General features: G+C 50.8%; 2 protein-coding genes across 2 annotated transcripts; both read left to right on the forward strand.

The window, feature by feature from the left end:
- Nucleotides 1-6487: 6487 nt before the first annotated feature.
- On the forward strand, nt 6488-7150 carry LOC139477933 (uncharacterized). Its single transcript, XM_071260384.1, has one exon. It carries the CDS (start codon nt 6488-6490, stop codon nt 7148-7150), a length of 663 nt encoding a protein of 220 aa, XP_071116485.1.
- A 263-nt stretch (nt 7151-7413) lies between these two features.
- Nucleotides 7414-7992, forward strand: LOC139477934 (microtubule-associated protein 1A-like). Its single transcript, XM_071260385.1, has one exon. It carries the CDS (start codon nt 7414-7416, stop codon nt 7990-7992), a length of 579 nt encoding a protein of 192 aa, XP_071116486.1.
- The last annotated feature ends 7633 nt before the right edge of the window (nt 7993-15625 follow it).

The raw sequence follows: 15625 nt of genomic DNA on the forward strand, positions 1-15625 counted from the left end.
GTAACGTATTACTTAATGTAATTGGGCTTCACACATTGTACCCATGTCAGCATTCAAACACGGGTCTTCGGCTTGACGAGCTTGTCAGAGAGTGTCTGGAGACATGGGTAGTCCAGTCTATAGGGTTTCAGTGGACATGGGTAGTCAAGTCTATAGGTTGTCAGTGGACATGGGTAGTCCACTTTATAGGGTGTCTGTCGACATGGGTATTCAAGAATATAGGGTGTCTAAGGACATAGGTAGTCCAGTATGTAGGGTGTCTGTGGACATGGGTAGTCCAGTCTGTAGAGTGTCTGTGGACATGGGTAGTCCAGTCTGTAGGGTGTCAGTGGACATGGCTAGTCCAGTCTGTAGGGTGTCAGTGGACATGGCTAGTCCAGTCTGTAGGGTTTCAGTGGACATGGGTAGTCCAGTCTGTAGGATGTCAGTGGACATGGGTAGTCCAGTCTGTAGGGTGTCTGTGGACATGGGTAGTCCAGTCTGTAGGATGTCAGTGGACATGGGTAGTCCAGTCTGTAGGGTATCAGTGGACATGGGTAGTCCAGTCTGTAGGATGTCAGTGGACATGGCTGTCCCAGTCTGTAGGGTGTCTGTGGACATGGGTAGTCCAGTCTGTAGCATGTCAGTCGACATGGGTAGTCAAGTCTGTAGGGTGTCAGTGGACATGGGTAGTCCAGTCTGTAGGATGTCAGTGGACATGGCTGTCCCAGTCTCTAGGGTGTCTGTGGACATGGATAGTCCAGTCTGTAGAGTGTATGTGGACATGGGTAGTCCAGTCTATAGGGTTTCAGTGGACATGGGTAGTCAAGTCTATAGGTTGTCAGTGGACATGGGTAGTCCACTTTAAAGGGTGTCTGTCGAATGGGTATTCAAGAATATAGGGTGTCTAAGGACATAGGTAGTCCAGTATGAAGGGTGTCTGTGGACATGGGTAGTCCAGTCTGTAGAGTGTGTGTGGACATGGGTAGTCCAGTCTGTAGGGTGTCAGTGGACATGGCTAGTCCAGTCTGTAGGGTGTCAGTGGACATGGCTAGTCCAGTCTGTAGGGTTTCAGTGGACATGGGTAGTCCAGTCTGTAGGATGTCAGTGGACATGGGTAGTCCAGTCTGTAGGGTGTCAGTGGACATGGGTAGTCCAGTCTGTAGGGTGTCTGTGGACATGGGTAGTCCAGTCTGTAGAGTGTCTGTGGACATGGGTAGTCCAGTCTGTAGGGTGTCTGTGGACATGGGTAGTCCAGTCTGTAGGGTGTCAGTGGACATGGGTAGTCCAGTCTGTAGGGTGTCAGTGGACATGGCTAGTCCAGTCTGTAGGGTGTCAGTGGACATGGCTAGTCCAGTCTGTAGGGTTTCAGTGGACATGGGTAGTCCAGTCTGTAGGATGTCAGTGGACATGGGTAGTCCAGTCTGTAGGGTGTCAGTGGACATGGGTAGTCCAGTCTGTAGGGTGTCTGTGGACATGGGTAGTCCAGTCTGTAGAGTGTCTGTGGACATGGGTAGTCCAGTCTGTAGGGTGTCTGTGGACATGGGTAGTCCAGTCTGTAGGGTGTCAGTGGACATGGGTAGTCCAGTCTGTAGGGTGTCAGAGGACATGGGTAGTCCAGTCTGTAGGGTGTCTGTGGACATGGGTAGTCCAGTCTGTAGGGTGTCAGTGGACATGGGTAGTCCACTCTGTAGGGTGTCAGTGGACATGGGTAGTCCAGTCTGTAGGGTGTCTGTGGACATGGGTAGTCCAGTCTGTAGAGTGTCTGTGGACATGGATAGTCCAGTCTGTAGAGTGTCTGTGGACATGGGTAGTCCAGTCTGTAGGGTGTCAGTGGACATGGGTAGTCCAGTCTGTAGGGTGTCAGAGGACATGGGTAGTCCAGTCTGTAGGGTGTCTGTGGACATGGGTAGTCCAGTCTGTAGGGTGTCAGTGGACATGGGTAGTCCAGTCTGTAGGGTGTCAGTGGACATGGGTAGTCCAGTATGTAGGGTGTCAGTGGACATGGGTAGTCCAGTCTGTAGGATGTCAGTGGACATGGATGTCCCAGTCTCTAGGGTGTCTGTGGACATGGGTAGTCCAGTCTGTAGGGTGTCAGTGGACATGGGTAGTCCAGTCTGTAGGGTGTCAGTGGACATGGGCTGTCCAGTCTATAGGGTGTCAGTGGACATGGGTAGTCCAGTCTATAGGGTGTCTGTGGACATGGGTAGTCCAGTCTGTAGGGTGTCAGTGGACATGGGTAGTCCAGTCTGTAGGGTGTCAGTAGACATGGGTAGTCCAGTCTGTAGGGTGTCTGTGGACATGGGCAGTCCAGTCTGTAGGGTGTCAGTGGACATGGGTAGTCCAGTCTAAAGGGTGTCTGTGGACATGGGTAGTCCAGTCTGTAGGGTGTCTGTGGACATGGGTAGTCCAATCTGTAAGGTGTCGGTGGACATGGGTAGTCCAATCTGTAGAGTGTCAGAGGACATGGGTAGTCCAGTCTGTAGAGTGTCAGTGGACATGGGTAGTCCAGTCTATAGGGTGTTTGGGGACATGGGTAGTCTAGTCTGTAGGGTGTCAGTGGACATGGGTAGTCCAGTCTATAGGGTGTCTGTGGACATGGGTAGTCCAGTCTATAGGGTGTCAGTGGACATGGGTAGTCCAGTCTGTAGAGTGTCAGTGGACATGGGTAGTCCAGTCTATAGGGTGTCTGTGGACATGGGTAGTCCAGTCTGTAGGGTGTCAGTGGACATGGGTAGTCCAGTCTGTAGAGTGTCAGTGGACATGGGCAGTCCAGTCTATAGGGTGTCTGTGGACATGGGTAGTCCAGTCTGTAGGGTGTCAGTGGACATGGGTAGTCCAGTCTGTAGAGTGTCAGTGGACATGGGCAGTCCAGTCTATAGGGTGTCTGTGGACATGGGCAGTTCCAGTCTATAGGGTGTCAGAGGACATGGGTAGTCCAGTCTGTAGGGTGTCTGTGGACATGGGTAGTCCAGTCTGTAGGGTGTCAGTGGACATGGGTAGTCCAGTCTGTAGGGTGTCAGTGGACATTGGACAGTCCAGTCTGTAGGGTGTCTGTGGACATGGGTAGTCCAGTCTGTAGGGTGTCAGTGGACATGGGTAGTCCAGTCTGTAGGGTGTCAGTGGACATTGGACAGTCCAGTCTGTAGGGTGTCAGTGGACATGGGTAGTCCAGTCTGTAGGGTGTCAGTGGACATGGGTATTCAAGTATATAGGTTGTCAGTGGACATGAGTAGTCCACTTTATAGGGTGTCTGTCGACATGGGTATTCAAGAATATAGGGTGTCAGTGGACATAGGTAGTCCAGTATGTAGGGTGTCTGTGGACATGGGTAGTCCGGTCTGTAGAGTGTCTGTGGACATGGGTAGTCCAGTCTGTAGGGTGTCAGTGGACATGGGTAGTCCAGTCTGTAGGGTGTCAGTGGACATGTGAAGTCCAGTCTGTAGGGTGTCTGTGGACATGGGTAGTCCAGTCTGTAGGGTGTCAGTGGACATGTGAAGTCCAGTCTGTAGGGTGTCTGTGGACATGGGTAGTCCAGTCTATAGGGTTTCAGTGGACATGGGTAGTCAAGTCTATAGGGTGTCAGTGGACATGGGTAGTCCAGTCTGTAGGGTGTCAGTGGACATGGGTAGTCCAGTCTGTAGGGTGTCTGGGGACATTGGTGTTTCAGTCTTTAGGCCTTCTGGGGACATAGGTTTTCCTAAGCACTTGTCAATTTCTACAGACCAATGTTTATTTCCTCGGAATATTTAGGCATAGGATTAATTCATCACTCACAATTGCATGTATTTGTGAAAACAGAAGCTGCTCCTTCTCCGGTTACCAAGTCGAGGTTGGATGGCACTGGGCTGTCGATGCCTGACTGTGAAGCCATCTCTACCACTGTGCACCTGCTGCGTCCTACTGCGTCCAGCAAGCAAGATCTGAAACAGTTCCATCCCTAGTTTTCAAAGGGGATCTTTCTGATGACGACTGGTCATAACATGATCCCCTACTTTTGTTTAGGAGTATGAGTGCTCTTGGCATGAAATTCAGAAAACACCTAGACAAGCTTATAACATTAAATGCATATTATTCTTATTTTATGTACATTACTCAAATCAGGGGGTTTTATTCATCACCACATACTGCAAAATGATCATTTCAGTAAAATGAGTGAGTGGGTGAGTGAGTATGGTTTTATGCTGCTTTTAGCAATATTCAAGCAATATCGCGGCTGGGGACACCAGAAATGGGCTTCACACATTGTACCCATGTCGGAAACCGAAACCGGGTCTTTTCGGCTTGACGAGCAAACGCTTTTAGCACTAGGCTACCTGACTGGCTAATTTCAGTAAAGCGATTCTTCCATTGGACATGGGTGTCCCAGTAAATTGGGTGTCTGAGGACATGGGTAGTCCAGTCTGTAGGGTGTCAGGGGACATGGGTAGTCCAGTCTATAGGGTGTCAGGGGACATGGGTGTTCCAGTCTGTAGGGTGTCAGTGGACATGGGTAGTCCAATCTGTAAGGTGTCAGTGGACATGGGCAGTCCGGCCTATAGGGTGTCAGTGGACATGGGTAGTCCAGTATGTAGGGTGTCTGTGGACATGGGTAGTCCAGTCTGTAGAGTGTCAGTGGACATGGGTGTTCCAGTCTGTAGGGCATCAGTGGACATGGGTAGTCCAGTCTGTAGAGTGTCAGTGGACATGGATAGTCCAGTCTGTAGGGTGTCAGTGGACATGGGCAGTCCAGTCTGTAGAGTGTCTATGGACATGGGTAGTCCGGTCTGTAGAGTGTCTATGGACATGGGTGTTCCAGTCTGTAGGGTGTCAGTGGACATGGGTAGTCCAGTCTATAAGGTGTCTGTGGACATGGGTAGTCCAGTCTGTAGAGTGTCAATGGACATGGGTAGTCCAGTCTGTAGAGTGTCTGGGGACATGGGTAGTCCAGTCTGTAGAGTGTCAGTGGACATGGGCAGTCCAGTCTGTAGGGTGTCTGGGGACATTGGTAGTCCAGTCTATAGGGTGTCAGTGGACATGGGTAGTCCAGTCTATAGGGTGTCAGTGGACATGGGTAGTCCATTCTGTAGGGTGTCAGTGGACATGGGCAGTCCAGTCTGTAGAGTGTCTATGGACATGGGTGTTCCAGTCTGTAGGGTGTCAGTGGACATGGGTAGTCCAGTCTATAAGGTGTCTGTGGACATGGGTAGTCCAGTCTGTAGAGTGTCAATGGACATGGGTAGTCCAGTCTGTAGAGAGTCAGTGGACATGGGTAGTCCAGTCTGTAGGGTGTCTGTGGACATGGGTAGTCCGGTCTGTAGAGTGTCTATGGACATGGGTGTTCCAGTCTGTAGGGTGTCAGTGGACATGGGTAGTCCAGTCTATAAGGTGTCTGTGGACATGGGTAGTCCAGTCTGTAGAGTGTCAATGGACATGGGTAGTCCAGTCTGTAGAGTGTCTATGGACATGGGTAGTCCAGTCTGTAGGGTGTCTGTGGACATGGGCAGTCCAGTCTGTAGGGTGTCAGTGGACATGGGTGTTCCAGTCTGTAGGGTGTCTGGGGATATGGGTCTGTAGTGTCTGGGGACATGGGTAGTCCAGTCTGTAGGGTGTCAGTGGACATGTTTAGTCCAGTCTGTAGGGTGTCTGGGGACATGGGTAGTCCAGTCTGTAGGGTGTCAGTGGACATGGCTAGTCCAGTCTGTAGAGTGTCTGGGGACATGGGTAGTCCAGTCTGTAGGGTGTCAGTGGACATGTTTAGTCCAGTCTGTAGAGTGTCTGGGGACATGGGTTGTCCAGTCTGTAGGATGTCTGTGGACAAAGGTTTCCCAGCCAACCAACATACCAAGACATTTTTTTACTTTCAGTCAGGTTAGCTGAACATGCTGAGATTTGTTATGCTGTTATTACATAAGCTTTCAAAAGAGAATTGACTTTCTCATGTTCAAAACATATTAAAAAAACACATGCGATAAAGGTCCTATCATTTAAACATGAAATTGGGGCGGTCATTTAGCCTTGTGGTTAAAGCATTTGCTCGTCACGCCAAAGATGCGGGTTCGAACCCCCAATGTGTGAAGCCCATTTCAAGGGCCACACTACCTGGAACAAAGGTCTCACCTTGAATCTGAAGAGCCAGAAAGTGCCTCTACACCCCAGATACCCAGGACTGTCATGGATGAGTGCTGAAGACTTCTCACTTGTCACTAGTTACCAAGTCGAGGTTGGATGACACTGGGCTGTCGATGCCTGACTGTGAAGCCACCCGTGTGTGTCTTACTGTGGCCAGAAAGCAAGATCTGAAACAAGAGTCAAGCAAATATGAAAGATGGCCGAAGCATGGAATTCAGCCCTTTGACTGTATGGTTCAACATCCACTGACTGCGACGACCTTTAGCTGCAAATACTCAAGCATGCCGAGAGCATGCCGGAAAAAAACACTAAAAGGTGTCATTCATGTGTCATTCATGTTTCATCACGTTCATATCACTTGAAATAAACAACGGCCACGCTCCCTACAACAAAGGCTATGCTCCCTGGAACAAAAGCCACGCTCCCTGGAACAAAGGCCACGCTCCCTGGAACAAAAGACACGCTCCCTGGAACAAAGGACACGCTCCCTGGAACAAAAGACACGCTTCCTGGAACAAAGGCCACGCTCCCTGGAACAAAGGCCACGCTCCCTGGAACAAAAGACACGCTCCCTGGAACAAAAGACACGCTCCCTGGAACAAAAGACACGCTTCCTGGAAGAAAGGCCACGCTCCCTGGAACAAAGGCCACGCTCCCTGGAACAAAGGCCACGCTCCCTGGAACAAAGGCCACACTCACTGAAACAAAAGACACGCTCCCTGGAACAAAGGCCACGCTCCCTGGAACAAAGGCAACACTCCCTGGAACAAAAGACACACTCCCTGGAACAAAGGCCACGCTCCCTGGAACAAAAGACACGCTCCCTGGAACAAAGGCCACGCTCCCTGAAACAAAGGCCACACTCCCTGGAACAAAAGACACGCTCCCTGGAACAAAGGCCACACTCCCTGGAACAAAGGCCACGCTCCCTGGAACAAAGGCCACGCTTCCTGGAACAAAAGACACGCTCACTGAAACAAAAGACACGCTTCCTGGAAAAAAGGCCACGCTCCCTGGAACAAAGGCCACGATCCCTGGAACAAAGGCAACGCTCCCTTGAACAAAGGCCATGCTCCTTGGAACAAAGACCACGCTCCTTGCAACAAAGGCCATCTGTCCTGGAAAAAAAGGCCATGCTCCCTTGAACAAAGGCCACGCTCCCTGGAACAAAGGCCAGGTTCCCTGCAACAAAGGTCATCAACCCTGCAACAAAGGCCACTCTCCCCGGAACAAAGGCCACGCTCGCTACAACAAAGGCAACACTCCCCTGGAACAAAGGCAACACTCTCTGGAACAAAGGCCATCCACCCTGGAACAGAGGCCATGCTCCCTGGAACAAAGGCCATCCACCATGGAACAAATCCATCCATCCTGGAACAAAGGCCACAATCCCTGGAACAAAGGCCACGCTCCCTGGAACAAAAGACACGCTTCCTGGAACAAAAGACACGCTCCCTGGAACAAAGGCCACGCTTCCTGGAACAAAAGACACGCTCCCTGGAACAAAGGCCACGCTTCCTGGAACAAAGGCCACGCTTCCTGGAACAAAAGTCAAGATCCCTAGAACAAAGGCCACGCTTCTTAGAACAAAAGACACGCTCCCTGGAACAAAAGACACGCTCCCTGGAACAAAGGCCACGCTCCCTGGAACAAAGGCCACGCTTCCTGGAACAAAGGGCACACTCCCTGGAACAAAAGACACGCTTCCTGGAACAAAAGACACGCTCACTGAAACAAAAGACACGCTTCCTGGAAAAAAGGCCACGCTCCCTGGAACAAAGACCACGATCCCTGGAACAAAGGCAACGCTCCCTTGAACAAAGGCCATGCTCCTTGGAACAAAGACCACGCTCCTTGCAACAAAGGCCATCTGTCCTGGAAAAAAAGGCCATGCTCCCTTGAACAAAGGCCACGCTCCCTGGAACAAAGGCCAGGTTCCCTGCAACAAAGGTCATCAACCCTGCAACAAAGGCCACTCTACCCGGAACAAAGGCCACGCTCGCTACAACAAAGGCAACACTCCCCTGGAACAAAGGCAACACTCTCTGGAACAAAGGCCATCCACCCTGGAACAGAGGCCATGCTCCCTGGAACAAAGGCCATCCACCATGGAACAAATCCATCCATCCTGGAACAAAGGCTATCCACCCTGCAACAAAGGTCATCCACAATGGAACAAATCCATCCATCCTGGAACAGAGGCCATGCTCCCTGCAACAAAGGCCATCCACAATGGAACAAAGGCCACACTCCCTGGAACAAAGGCAGTCGAGTCTGTAGGGTGTCTGTGGACATGGGCAGTCCAGTCTGTAGAGTGTCTGTGGACATGGGTAGTCCAGTCTGTAGGGTGTCAGTGGACATGGGTAGTCCAGCCTATAGGGTGTCAGTGGACATGGGCAGTCCAGTCTGTAGGGTGTCTGTGGACATGGGTAGTCCAGTCAGTAGGGTGTCTGTGGACATGGGTAGTCCAGTCTGTAGGGTGTCAGTGGACATGGGTAGTCCAGTATGTAGAGTGTTTTTGGACATAGGTAGTCCAGTATGTAGAGTGTTTTTGGACATAGGTAGTCTAGTCTGTAGAGCGTCAGTGGACATGGGTAGTCCAGTCTATAGGGTGTCTGTGGACATGGGTAGTCCAGTCTATAGGGTGTCTGTGGACATGGGTAGTCCAGTCTGTAGGGTGTCTGTGGACATGGGTAGTCCAGTCTGTAGGGTGTCAGTGGAAATGGGTAGTCCAGTCTGTAGGGTGTCAGTGGACATGGGTAGTCCAGTCTGTAGGGTGTCTGTGGACATGGGTAGTCCAGACTGTAGGGTGTCAGTGGACATGGGTAGTTCAGTCTGTAGGGTGTCAGTGGACATGGGTAGTCCAGTCTGTAGAGTGTCAGTGGACATGGGTAGTCCAGTCTGTAGGGTGTCTGTGGACAAGGGTAGTCCAGACTGTAGAGCGTCAGTGGACATGGGTAGTCCAGTCTGTAGGGTGTCAATGGACATGGGTAGTCCAGTCTGTAGGGTGTCAGTGGACATGGGTAGTCCAGTCTGTAGAGTGTCTGTGGACATGGGTAGTCCAGTCTTTAGGGTGTCTGTGGACATGGGTAGTCCAGTCTATAGGGTGTCTGTGGACAACGGTAGTCCAGTCTATAGGGTGTCTGTGGACATGGGCAGTCCAGTCTATAGGGTGTCTGTGGACATGGGTAGTCCAGTCTATAGGGTGTCAGTGGACATGGGCAGTCCAGTCTATAGGGTTTCTGTGGGCATTGGTAGTCCAGTCAGTAGGGTGTCTGTGGACATGGGTAGTCCAGTCTATAGGCTGTCAGTGGACATGGGTAGTCCAGTCTGTAGGGTGTCAGTGGACATGGGTAGTCCAGTCTGTAGAGTGTCTGTGGACATGGGTAGTCCAGTCTGTAGGGTGTCAGTAGACATGGGTAGTCCAGTCTGTAGGGTGTCTGTGGACATGGGTAGTCCAGTCTGTAGGGTGTCAGTAGACATGGGTAGTCCAGTCTCTAGAGTGTCAGTGGACATGGGTAGTCCAGTCTATAGGGTGTCAGTGGACATGGGCAGTCCAGTCTTTAGGGTGTCTGTGGACATGGGCAGTCCAGTATGTAGGGTGTCTGTGGACAGGGGTAGTCCAGTCTATAGGGTGTCAGTGGACATGGGCAGTCCAGTCTTTAGGGTGTCTGTGGACATGGGCAGTCCAGTATGTAGGGTGTCTGTGGACATGGGTAGTCCAGTCCGTAGGGTGTCAGTGGACATGGGTAGTCCAGTCTATAGGGTGTCTGTGGACATGGGTAGTCCAGTCTGTAGGGTGTCAGTGGACATGGGTAGTCCAGTCTATAGGGTGTCTGTGGACAGGGGTAGTCCAATCTATAGGGTGTCAGTGGACATGAGTAGTCATAATATCAATGAAGTAAACTTGTATATACCACAAGCCATCGTCTCCATGTTGTCACTTTCTACAAAGAACCATACCCCGACCACTTGCATATACAAGCAGGCAAACAATCATTAATCAAGGTCATATACCAACGTGTTGTTCATTTCAAGAAATAGAGTACTCACGAAAACAGGTGACAGCACGGTACGAATGACGAATGTCATCTGTCAGCATCATAAACCGTCGGGGCCAATGCTACACAAACAGCCAGTTTACACACTGAGGCCACTGGAGTCTATTCAGGACAGTCTCCAACAGTGGATATGGAAGCTACCGTCATTAGCACTGAATAAGTATATAGTATACCTCTCGCGCATGGCCACGCCCTTCGCGAAGACAACAGTGCCGACCTTTCAACTCTTACAAGACCCGTTCCTAAACATTAATATCAGTTCCGATCGTTAGTAAACGGTGGTACGTTACCTTAGGCAAACACTGAGTTGATTCTTCTGGCATGACACGAGTTGTTTGCTGTACAAAAGGGCGATCATCATTATCTAAATTCATTCGAAGACATATCGGGCCGCCATTTCTCATGAAAGTCCAAAGGTCAAGCCGGTGATTGACGACACCATTCGGCACTACCCGCCCCTTTCCGTAACGTTTTCGGTTTGTTCCGGAAAGACACACTGCCACGACATGCGGGAACCAGTCTACGCGAGCTCGGCGCTTTTCGCCTGTAGGTTTAGCACCAATGGAAAACATCGGTGCGAAACCGAATTTCTGCAAGTTTTGTAAAATCTTGTCCCGCTATTTAAATTGTGAATAACGACATTTTAGCATGTATACAAAAAGCCAAAATATTTTGTTTGTTTGTTAAAATTTTAAATACTTGACTGCCCGCCAGACTTCAGCCAAGGTATACCTTGATAATACACTGAAATCCAAATCAAGTCTAGAATGATTTGGTAAGTCTAGATTGCCTAAGCTGAAATAAGCATGTGTGTTCTGTGCTCCATCTGGATTTTACTTTCTATTTTGTAGATATATATGTTTGAATAACAGAACTTTATTTCTGGGTTATATGCCTGGTCTAGCTCCCCAAAGCAGAGGGCAAATATTTTGAATAATTAATTAGCACCTCTTTCTCTTAAATATCCCCCCTATAACAGAACATACCAAGTTTAAGCTGTACTGTTGCTGGATAGCCATACAAATGTTTTGTTGACAAATTCTCTATATGTCTTGTGTATACGTACAATCCATTAAATTCCTTATATATACACATTGTACCCATGTGGGGAATCGAACGCTTTAACCACTAGGCTACCCGACCGCACCCAAACTGACAAGAACAGATTGGGTATAAGTGGCGTCGCTGCCGGATCAGATAAGGTCAACGTGTCGGGTTTCTCTGACCGACTGTATACAGCCCGTCAGGCACTTTCGGTCGGAGTATCACAGCTCGGTCGTTTGACAAGCTATTCAAGAATTTGATTGTTTGTTTGTTATAAGATAGTTTAACGCACTCAGCAATATTCAAGATACACGATGGCGGTCTGTATATAATCGAATCTGAACATGACAATCCAGTGATTGATATCATGAGCATCGATCCACGCAATTTGATTGAGGACTTGCGGTGAGGTGACCATACAATCAAGTGATTGATTTTATATTCCTATAATTGATGTACCAAATTAAAACATTGTTTACGTTGTTTGTCGCCGCAGTATGTCGTCTATATCAGGCAGTCTTTGTACGAATACATTGACAAGGCCGTAGTTAACCTTTTTTTGACAGTGGGGGGCGAATATTTGTACAAGTATCTCTTGTCCCCAACTTGTATTTACATGATTCAAATAAAACTTCCCACCGACCCACCTCTCCCTATCACTGACCCACCTCTCCCTATCACTGACCCACCTCTCCCTATCATGACTCACCTCTCCCTATCACTGACCCACCTCTCCCTATCACTGACCCACCTCTCCCTATCATGACCCACCTCTCCCTATCACTGACCCACCTCTCCCTATCATGACCCACCTCTCCCTATCACTGACCCACCTCTCCCTATCATGACTCACCTCTCCCTATCACTGACCCACCTCTCCCTATCATGACCCACCTCTCCCTATCACTGACCCACCTCTCCCTATCATGACCCACCTCTCCCTATCATGACTCACCTCTCCCTATCACTGACCCACCTCTCCCTATCATGACCCACCTCTCCCTATCATGACCCACCTCTCCCTATCACTTACCCACCTCTCCCTATCATGACTCACCTCTCCCTATCATGACCCACCTCTCCCTATCACTGACCCACCTCTCCCTATCACTGACCCACCTCTCCCTATCATGACTCACCTCTCCCTATCACTGACCCACCTCTCCCTATCACTTACCCACCTCTCCCTATCATGACTCACCTCTCCCTATCATGACTCACCTCTCCCTATCATGACTCACCTCTCCCTATCACTGACCCACCTCTCCCTATCATGACTCACCTCTCCCTATCATGACTCACCTCTCCCTATCATGACTCACCTCTCCCTATCACTGACCCACCTCTCCCTATCACTGACCCACCTCTCCCTATCACTTACCCACCTCTCCCTATCATGACTCACCTCTCCCTATCATGACTCACCTCTCCCTATCATGACTCACCTCTCCCTATCACTGACCCACCTCTCCCTATCATGACTCACCTCTCCCTATCACTGACCCACCTCTCCCTATCATGACTCACCTCTCCCTATCACTGACCCACCTCTCCCTATCACTGACCCACCTCTCCCTATCATGACTCACCTCTCCCTATCACTGACCCACCTCTCCCTATCATGACTCACCTCTCCCTATCACTGACCCACCTCTCCCTATCACTGACCCACCTCTCCCTATCATGACTCACCTCTCCCTATCACTGACCCACCTCTCCCTATCACTGACCCACCTCTCCCTATCACTGACCCACCTCTCCCTATCATGACTCACCTCTCCCTATCACTGACCCACCTCTCCCTATCATGACCCACCTCTCCCTATCACTGACCCACCTCTCCCTATCACTGACCCACCTCTCCCTATCATGACTCACCTCTCCCTATCACTGACCCACCTCTCCCTATCACTGACCCACCTCTCCCTATCACTTACCCACCTCTCCCTATCATGACTCACCTCTCCCTATCACTGACCCACCTCTCCCTATCACTGACCCACCTCTCCCTATCATGACCCACCTCTCCCTATCACTTACCCACCTCTCCCTATCATGACTCACCTCTCCCTATCATGACTCACCTCTCCCTATCATGACTCACCTCTCCCTATCACTGACCCACCTCTCCCTATCACTGACCCACCTCTCCCTATCACTGACCCACCTCTCCCTATCATGACTCACCTCTCCCTATCACTGACCCACCTCTCCCTATCATGACTCACCTCTCCCTATCATGACTCACCTCTCCCTATCACTGACCCACCTCTCCCTATCATGACTCACCTCTCCCTATCATGACTCACCTCTCCCTATCACTTACCCACCTCTCCCTATCACTGACCCACCTCTCCCTATCACTGACCCACCTCTCCCTATCATGACTCACCTCTCCCTATCACTGACCCACCTCTCCCTATCATGACTCACCTCTCCCTATCATGACTCACCTCTCCCTATCACTTACCCACCTCTCCCTATCACTGACCCACCTCTCCCTATCACTGACCCACCTCTCCCTATCATGACTCACCTCTCCCTATCACTGACCCACCTCTCCCTATCACTGACCCACCTCTCCCTATCATGACTCACCTCTCCCTATCACTGACCCACCTCTCCCTATCACTGACCCACCTCTCCCTATCATGACTCACCTCTCCCTATCACTGACTCACCTCTCCCTATCACTGACCCACCTCTCCCTATCATGACTCACCTCTCCCTATCATGACTCACCTCTCCCTATCACTGACCCACCTCTCCCTATCACTGACCCACCTCTCCCTATCATGACTCACCTCTCCCTATCACTGACCCACCTCTCCCTATCATGACTCACCTCTCCCTATCATGACTCACCTCTCCCTATCACTGACCCACCTCTCCCTATCACTGACCCACCTCTCCCTATCACTTACCCACCTCTCCCTATCACTGACCCACCTCTCCCTATCATGACTCACCTCTCCCTATCACTGACCCACCTCTCCCTATCACTGACCCACCTCTCCCTATCATGACTCACCTCTCCCTATCACTGACCCACCTCTCCCTATCATGACTCACCTCTCCCTATCATGACTCACCTCTCCCTATCACTGACCCACCTCTCCCTATCACTGACCCACCTCTCCCTATCATGACTCACCTCTCCCTATCATGACTCACCTCTCCCTATCACTGACCCACCTCTCCCTATCACTGACCCACCTCTCCCTATCATGACTCACCTCTCCCTATCATGACCCACCTCTCCCTATCATGACTCACCTCTCCCTATCACCGACCCACCTCTCCCTATCACCGACCCACCTCTCCCTATCATGACCCATCTCTCCCTATCATGACTCACCTCTCCCTATCACTGACCCACCTCTCCCTATCACTGACCCACCTCTCCCTATCATGACTCACCTCTCCCTATCATGACTCACCTCTCCCTATCACTGACCCACCTCTCCCTATCATGACTCACCTCTCCCTATCACTGACCCACCTCTCCCTATCATGACCCACCTCTCCCTATCATGACTCACCTCTCCCTATCACTTACCCACCTCTCCCTATCATGACTCACCTCTCCCTATCATGACTCACCTCTCCCTATCACTGACCCACCTCTCCCTATCACTGACCCACCTCTCCCTATCACTTACCCACCTCTCCCTATCATGACTCACCTCTCCCTATCATGACTCACCTCTCCCTATCACTGACCCACCTCTCCCTATCACTGACCCACCTCTCCCTATCACTGACCCACCTCTCCCTATCATGACTCACCTCTCCCTATCATGACCCACCTCTCCCTATCACTGACCCACCTCTCCCTATCATGACCCACCTCTCCCTATCATGACTCACCTCTCCCTATCATGACTCACCTCTCCCTATCATGACCCACCTCTCCCTATCACTGACCCACCTCTCCCTATCACTGACCCACCTCTCCCTATCATGACTCACCTCTCCCTATCATGACTCACCTCTCCCTATCACTGACCCACCTCTCCCTATCATGACTCACCTCTCCCTATCATGACCCACCTCTCCCTATCATGACCCACCTCTCCCTATCACTGACCCACCTCTCCCTATCACTGACCCACCTCTCCCTATCATGACCCACCTCTCCCTATCATGACTCACCTCTCCCTATCACTGACCCACCTCTCCCTATCACTGACCCACCTCTCCCTATCATGACCCACCTCTCCCTATCACTGACCCACCTCTCCCTATCACTTACCCACCTCTCCCTATCATGACCCACCTCTCCCTATCACTGACCCACCTCTCCCTATCACTGACCCACCTCTCCCTATCACTGACCCACCTCTCCCTATCACTGACCCACCTCTCCCTATCACTTACCCACCTCTCCCTATCATGACTCACCTCTCCCTATCACTGACCCACCTCTC

Source organism: Haliotis cracherodii, unplaced genomic scaffold (genome assembly GCF_022045235.1).
Source record: "Haliotis cracherodii isolate W230 unplaced genomic scaffold, xgHalCrac1.p SCAF_38, whole genome shotgun sequence".
NCBI classification, from domain to species: Eukaryota; Metazoa; Mollusca; class Gastropoda; order Lepetellida; family Haliotidae; genus Haliotis; species Haliotis cracherodii.

Coding starts and splice junctions, on each gene's coding strand:
- LOC139477933 (XM_071260384.1), top strand. CDS start 6,488: ATGCTCCCTGGAACAAAAGCCACGCTCCCTGGAACAAAGGCCACGCTC.
- LOC139477934 (XM_071260385.1), top strand. CDS start 7,414: ATGCTCCCTGGAACAAAGGCCATCCACCATGGAACAAATCCATCCATC.